Source organism: Eschrichtius robustus, chromosome 12 (genome assembly GCF_028021215.1).
Source record: "Eschrichtius robustus isolate mEscRob2 chromosome 12, mEscRob2.pri, whole genome shotgun sequence".
In the NCBI taxonomy this organism is placed as follows: domain Eukaryota; kingdom Metazoa; phylum Chordata; class Mammalia; order Artiodactyla; family Eschrichtiidae; genus Eschrichtius; species Eschrichtius robustus.
The window spans coordinates 49,629,121-49,636,138 of record NC_090835.1 but is presented as its reverse complement, the minus strand read 5'-3'; the positions used below and the strand labels follow the sequence as shown (position 1 = coordinate 49,636,138).

Genomic DNA, 7,018 nt, shown 5'->3' with positions numbered 1-7,018 from the left:
GCTCTCCAAGGCCTCTCCTCTCCACTACCTTGGTTCAACAAACACTTGCTGAGGCCCATCAGGTGGGCAGGGCTCCAGGCCCTTCTCTCCAACCACCCAGGCCACACCAGAGAGAATCAGTAACAGCCTGTCTGAGTCTGGCATTCAAATTCATTACACCACAAATATTTAAGTACCCGTTCTGTGTTAGGCCATAGCATTACAAAATAAATAAAACAAGAGTCATGAAAGAGGCAGGTGCTTCCTGGGGGATGCAGACAGGTAAGCAGGCAGTGGCAGTCTCAGAGACAAATACTCTGAGGCTTATTTTACTAGTGTTTTTAGGAAGAGAGGAGGGTGGGAGAGGCAGTGGTGGTGGCCCCGTGTCCTAGCCCCTTGAGGCCTTTAGGACTGTACCTCCCCTCCCCTTTCCCTCCTTCTAAGAGAGTGGAAGGACTGTCAACTCCTTGTATGAGTAGGTGATGCAGGACAGGGTCAAGGGCAGAAACTTGGAATTGGAGTCAGAATCAGGGAACGCCATTAGCAGATCCTTAGGCAAGTGACTTGAACCTCTTTGAGCCTCAGTTTCCTCATCTGAACAGTGAGGACAGAGCCTCCTTCTGGGCTGCTGTGATGGGTAAATCAGAGAGTAATACTAGTGGCGGTTATGGGAAGAGCTGCCACTAGCTGCCAGCTTTATGTCGTCTTGTGCATGGAAGCAGCCTCCTTGCTCAGAGCCTAGCTGGTCATTAACACAGAATAAATGGAATCATTCTGGCTGCTGCTCCTGAGGTCAGAAGAGAACTGAGGAAGAAACCGTCTCATCAGAGCAGACACCCAGTCTGGTTCCCGGGTGGTGAGGGGTGTGGTCAGGGTGTAGCCTAGGCCGGTGGGAGGGGCCAGGATGAATAACCTGCCTCCCCAGACTCAGCGATGCAGATGTGGAGGGGAAGGAGGCCTGTTCAGGCGGGCAGCCAGCCTTTCCTCCGTCTCCTCACAGGATGGACCCCACAGCTTACGCTGAGCTGTTGAAAGAATCTGGCAACCAGGTTTTTAAGAATGGGAACTTCTCTTTGGCCATCAGAAAGTACGATGAAGCCATCCAGATTCTCCTGCACTTATACCGGTGGGGGTAAGTGTTTGGATTTTCTCCCTGCCTTTTGTTTGTTGTTGTTGTTTTTTTAAGTAAACGGGGACTCACGCTCTTACTCTTGTTTTTTTCTCATTTGTTATCACACCACCTAGTTTCTGTTTCCTTTCTCCTTCCACTTTCTATTTGTCTTCTCTGCAGTGTTAGCTCAGAGACTAGAGGAATTCAGGAAACAGAAAGTGAAACTCAGGGGACTGTTGATGAACATTACAAACTTCCGCTTCTGTCTGGTTCCAGGATCAGAGTTCCTGGGATGACTGAAGCCCCCAAGCCCCTCACTTGTCATTCATTTCATCTTGTTTATCCATGCCATCAACCCCCTGGCCACAGGGCACACCACCAGGAACTAAGCCTCACCTCTTCCCCTGCCCCTTCAACTTCTAGCAGACCTGTTCCTGAACATTTCAGGATCACGACTGCTTACAGGCAGGACCCCAAAGAGCTTTTGTTGATGTAGTTTGTAACTATCAATAAAGCCCGTATTAGAACTCAAAACTGAGAAACATTTAAAATATGTATTTATTCATCGTTTTAAAAATAGCAGTAATAAACCCATGACATGTTAACATAAGCAACATTTTTATGAGAAATAACTATTTTTCAAAATGAAAAATTTGGTGAGAAGAGTTTTACATTTTATATTTTCGCAAGTCTCTTTAATGTCTGTCTCAATGGAAGATATCTGTCTTCTCACATCTGCTTCTGCATTTAGTCTGTTGTGATGCCACACGCCAGGTAGCCTCTGGAAGATTCCCTATCCACGTGTGAGAGAATGAGTGTGAAAAAGGCACACACTGTCTTGGTATTAATTGTATTAGTTTTCTGTTGCTGCTTTAACCAATGACCACCAATTTAGTGGCTTAAAACAATACACATTTATTATCTTACACTTCTGGAGGTCAGAGGTCCGAAAGGAGCCTTACGAGGCTAAAATTAAGGTGTCACCAGGGCTGGTTCCTTGTGGAGGAGACTCCATTTCCTTGCCTCTTTTACCCTCGAATGGCTGCCTGTATCCTTGGCTTGTGGTCCCTTCCTGCATCCTCAAAGCACATCATTCCAGTGTCTGCTTCTGTTGTCACATCACCTTCTCCTCTGCTGTGGCCGGCTCCCTCAGTCTCCCTCTTATAAGGACCTTTGTGATTGTATCATAATCCAGGATAATCTCCTCCTCTCAAGATCCTTAAATTAATCCCATCTCCAGAGTTCTTTTTGCCATAAAAGAAAACATTATTTGACATATATACACTAATATGTATTAAATGGATAATTAATAACCTGCTGTATAAAAAAATAAAATTCTAAAATTCAAAACAAAAAAAAACATCCTTTGGAAACCGTTATTCAACCAACTACAATTGTGAAGATATTTTGACCTTGGGAACTACTTGAAATGGTCTTGGGGACCCCCAGAGGTTTCCAGATCATACTCTGGGGACAGCTGTAGTAGAGGAAGCAGAGGTTGGCATTTGTAGGGTGTATGCAGCCTAAACGTGTACCGAGAAGTGGCACTGAGTTGAATTCCCGACACATGGCTCCCACCTCCTCCCTCCTTGGTGTCTACACTCCAGCTGGACTTGAATTGACTGTAATTGGCCTGAGCGTGTGTAGTTCTGTCATTCTGCCCCCTCTTGGTTCAGGTCAGAGCTTTGTCAGAGCTGGGCCTAGAGCTCCTCATTCGGGGGAAAACATTGACCTTTCTTGAAAAGGTAATGTTGTGTCGTGGTTGTGGCCAAAGACTGACCACACTGTGAGTACTCAGATCTCAGTGCCACCACTTACCAGCTGTGTGACCACTAACGGGACACCTGCCTGCACCCTCACATGCTGCCTGTCATGGGACCTTCCTGACACAGTTCCCCATGCCCATCACTGCCTTCCTGCTGCTGCCAGCTGACGTAGGGGTTTAGGGACTTGTGGTTAACTGAGCAGGTGCTCTCAGGAGAAGGGGACTGAGGGAAGCAGGATAGGGCAGGGATGGTGTCTCCGCTGGAGTCAGCTGCAGCCTGATCCCCTGGGGAGCTCTGGAGCCGGAGTTGTACTGCAGAGCTGTCCCACTTTGGGACAAGGAGGCTGACCTTTTAATTCCCATGTCAGTCAGTCACCGGTCGTAGGCTGTCTGGCCCCAGGAGTTGTCCTAGGGAGTGGGGCTGGATTAGTCAGCTCAGGCTGCAGTAACAAACTACCACTGACAGGGTGGAATAACAACAGAAATTTATTCCTCACAGTTATGGAGGCTGGGAAGTCCAAGGTCCAGGTGCCGGCCAGTTCAGTTCCTGGTAAGTGCCCCCTTCCTGGTTTGCAGCCAGCCACATTCTCACTGCATCCTCGCATGGTGGAAAGAGAGAACGGAAACCCTCTGCTGTCTCTTATAAGGGCACTAATCCTATCGTGAGGGACCCACTCTCCTGACTTCATCTAAACCTAATCACCTCCCCAAAGGCACTCTCTCCAAATACCATCACTATGGGGGCTGGGGCCTCAACGTATGAATTTGTGGGGGGAGGGACACAGTCCCTAACGGGGGTGTAACTTCCTGGGGAGAGGGCAGCTCCCATTAGGCTGAGGATAAATCTCTGGAGAACGGGGCGTCAGGAGACCCTAGCTGTAGCCAACACTCATTCCTGCTGGGGTTGGCTGCACTGGCCAGGGTGTCTGGGCTGGACACATGGCGTCTACTACACTGTGGCCACGGCTCCATTGTCAGTTACCCTCTGACAGCCCCACTGCTTCTTCTGTGCTTCTGGGTCCTCATCCTTCACTGAGAGGGAGTGATGGGCAGTGAGAGGAGCCGGATACACCAAGCACTGCGGGTAGGGGCATAGTAGAGGAGATTTTTGCTTTGCTTTATTTTCGTGGGTATCTGTATTACCTAACTTTTCTATTTGTATTATTTTTACAGTTAAAGTATTCAATAAAAAAAAAAGAAGCATAAGCCTTGCTTTTCCACCTTGTGTGTCTTGAATTCAACAGCACTTGGGCTTCTGTTGACCTATTATGGTATATTTTGTGTTTTGCTTCTTGCAGCCTGGTTTCAGCACTAACCTTGCATCTGTGTGACCCCCTAGACCCAGGCAGGAGGGGCCCTGCCCTGCCAGGCTTTACAGGCCTGCTTTGGCCGTCCTCCAGCTGTACCCTCCCCACAGGTGGGAGTCTGGGGCCAGGGGCTTTACCCAGCCAGAGCCCTTGCCTCCTCTTTCGTCCACACTGTGGGTACCAGGCCCCTGGAATTCCTGTCCATGGACCCTGCTCCTAGGGCCTACACAGGCCTCTTACCCGCAGTCCATTCTTTGGAGCGCTGTCCAAGGTCAGGAGTGTGGACAGAGCTTGGGATTGTGTCTTCTGCAGTGCAGGATGAAGGCTGAGATGGAAAGAGAAGAGGGAGTGGGCAGGGGTGCCAGCTTGGCCCACCCTGCCCTGACAGTGCCTGTGTTCTAAATTTGAAGCTTGCCTTTCAGTTATTATAAAGTAGAAGGCTAAAAGATATTTTATTGAACATCTGTAAGCTTGAGTTATGGCCTTCAAATACTTAGACTAGCACTGTCCAATAGGACTTTCTGTGATGATGCAAATGTTCTATAGTAGAGAATTTGGCTATTGAGTACTTAACAGGTGGCTAATACAACTAAGGTACTGAATTTTAAATTTTATTTAATTTTAATTAATTTTAATTTAAATGGCTACATATGGCCTGTGGCTACTGTATCGGACAGGGGTTAGCCACATGGTGTGAGGGCCTCCTTTTGCACTCTGGCCCCGGGTCCTGCACGCATTTGGGTGGCCCTGCCTATGTAGTAGAACAGTGTTCATCCTGCATCTTTCGCAGGGTCCGTGGGGACAGTGTGGTCATGTGTTCTGATGAGCTCTGCCTCCGTGCATGTGGGGTGGCTCCCACGGAGTCTATTCTCTGCGAGGGCTCGGTGGGAACGCCCATCCTCTCCGTCCTTTCGTAGCATCTTCTCCAATGGTCTCTAAAGGATAAAAAGACCTGTGGAGATCAGTAGGAGGTAGACCCAAGGTGTTGAGAACATTTGTCACGAAAAGATAGGAACAGGATTTGGGAGTGAGGAAGGGAGACTGGGGCATAGCAAACATCCCAGGCTTTCCAGGCTATGAGGGTCAGATGTCATAGGCATCATTGGGACACTTCCTGCTGAAACCCTATCACGATGGCAGCAACCAACACCAGAATGGTGGCCTTCAAGGTTCTGTATTTGCAGGATGAAAGAACTATTTACCGACCACCAGTTTGTCCTTTCTCACAGGGTTTCCTCCAGGGACTTGGCTGTGCTACTGTGCAACAAATCCAATGCGTTTTACAGCCTCGGGAAATGGAACGAGGCCTACGTGGCCGCCAAGGAGTGTCTCCAGTGGGATCCAACCTACGTGAAGGTATGGTGACCGCCAGACGCTGCGGCTGCTGCCTCTTCCTCTTAATCTGCCTCCTTCCCTTCCTTCTTTTTAAAATGGAAATGCTAGGAGTGCTTCTCATTCAACTCTCTTTGCACTTAAGACAGATGTGCACAGAGCATGCATGCTGTATCTGGAGAAGAGCAAGAAGGATGGTGGCCAAGTGTTGAAAGGCATTTGCAGGGGAGAGCGGAGCCGGGCCTTTTGGCAGATGGAGTCCAGTGGAGATCCTGGTGGAGCTCATTTTGTTCTGATGTAGTTGCACCAATATTCGTAGTCTGTTCATGTTCTTTGCAGTTTGCAAGTTTCACTGTCTTCTTTGTGGCCATAAGAATTCTCCGGGAGAGGGGATTTATGGCAATCTTTATTTCTTGGAGTTTCTGCTTCTAATCAGAGAAGGAAGGCTCCTTTCTTTCTTTCTTTCTTTCTTTCTTATTTATTTATTTGGTTGTGCTGGGTCTTTAGTTGCAGCAGGCGGGCTCCTTAGTTGCGGCACGTGGGCTCCTTAGTTGTGGCAGGTGGGCTCCTTAGTTGTGGCACGCGAACTCTTAGTTGTGGCATGCAAACTCTTAGTTGTGGCATGCATGTGGGATCTAGTTACCTAACCAGGGATCGAACCCCAGCCCCCTGCATTGGGAGTGTGGAGTCTTAACCACTGTGCCACCAGGGAAGTCCCAGGAAGGCTTCTTTCTGCATCTGTTGAATCTCAGATGCCTTCAGCTCAAAAGAATCCTTATGCCAAAGTGTCACATTTTGGGGTGATGTATTCTGATCCCCTTCCCCTCCCTCCAAAATGAAAGGTGAAACTTAGAACTGAGGAAGGCAAAGAAATGGGAAATTCTGTACCAGCTTGCTTGGTTAGGGGGTGGGGGGGAAACCACCTTTTTTTCTTTCCTTTTTCTGATTGTTATCTACTGTTTTAGACTTTTAAATGACGGTGGAAACAAATCAGTAAATAATCAGAGATTTGGTATTAAGTGGAATTTCAGGTGCTTGCTTTTTTATGAACCCAGTTGGTGAACACCTTGTGTTATCTTAGACAGAAAGTTGTTTTGGTAGCTCTTGATACTGATTCATTTTGATGGTTAAAGTGGGGAAAGCAGTACTAATCATTTTGTTCCTTCTCAAGAGTTTGACAGTTTGTAGACAGGCAAAACTGACCATTTTCTTGTATTAATCATTGTAATTTTCCTCTCTCTCCAGAAACCAAAAAAATTTTTTGGCCTCTGGTGTATGTTGCCTATAATGTGGGGCTGGGTAAACCTCAGTGCTTGCCATTACCATTGGAAATTGTGTTTACTTTGATTGAAAGGAGCAGGGAACAACTCCTGTGCTGACATGACATCTCATTCTTTTCCAGAACACTGTATTCGTAGGATTGGTTTCATTCCTCCCTTCTTGGCCAGGCTGCGATTTGAGGCATGAATACATAAACCACACATGTCATTGGAACCAGGCCCGCTCCCTCTCTCTGGGTCCTAT

The 7,018-nt window shown here is 47.8% G+C and overlaps 1 protein-coding gene across 2 annotated transcripts in view; it reads left to right on the top strand.

Annotated features, from left to right (window-relative positions):
* Positions 1-904: 904 nt before the first annotated feature.
* The window catches only part of TRANK1 (tetratricopeptide repeat and ankyrin repeat containing 1), a 66,694-nt gene continuing 60,580 nt past the window's right edge, over positions 905-7,018 (top strand). For both annotated transcript variants that reach the window (XM_068557629.1, XM_068557628.1), the window contains exons 1-3: positions 905-1,111; positions 3,355-3,405; positions 5,392-5,518. In XM_068557629.1, coding sequence (XP_068413730.1) covers positions 981-1,111; positions 3,355-3,405; positions 5,392-5,518 — 309 coding nt within the window. In that variant the 5' untranslated portion in view covers positions 905-980. The remainder of the gene's footprint in view (positions 1,112-3,354; positions 3,406-5,391; positions 5,519-7,018) is intronic.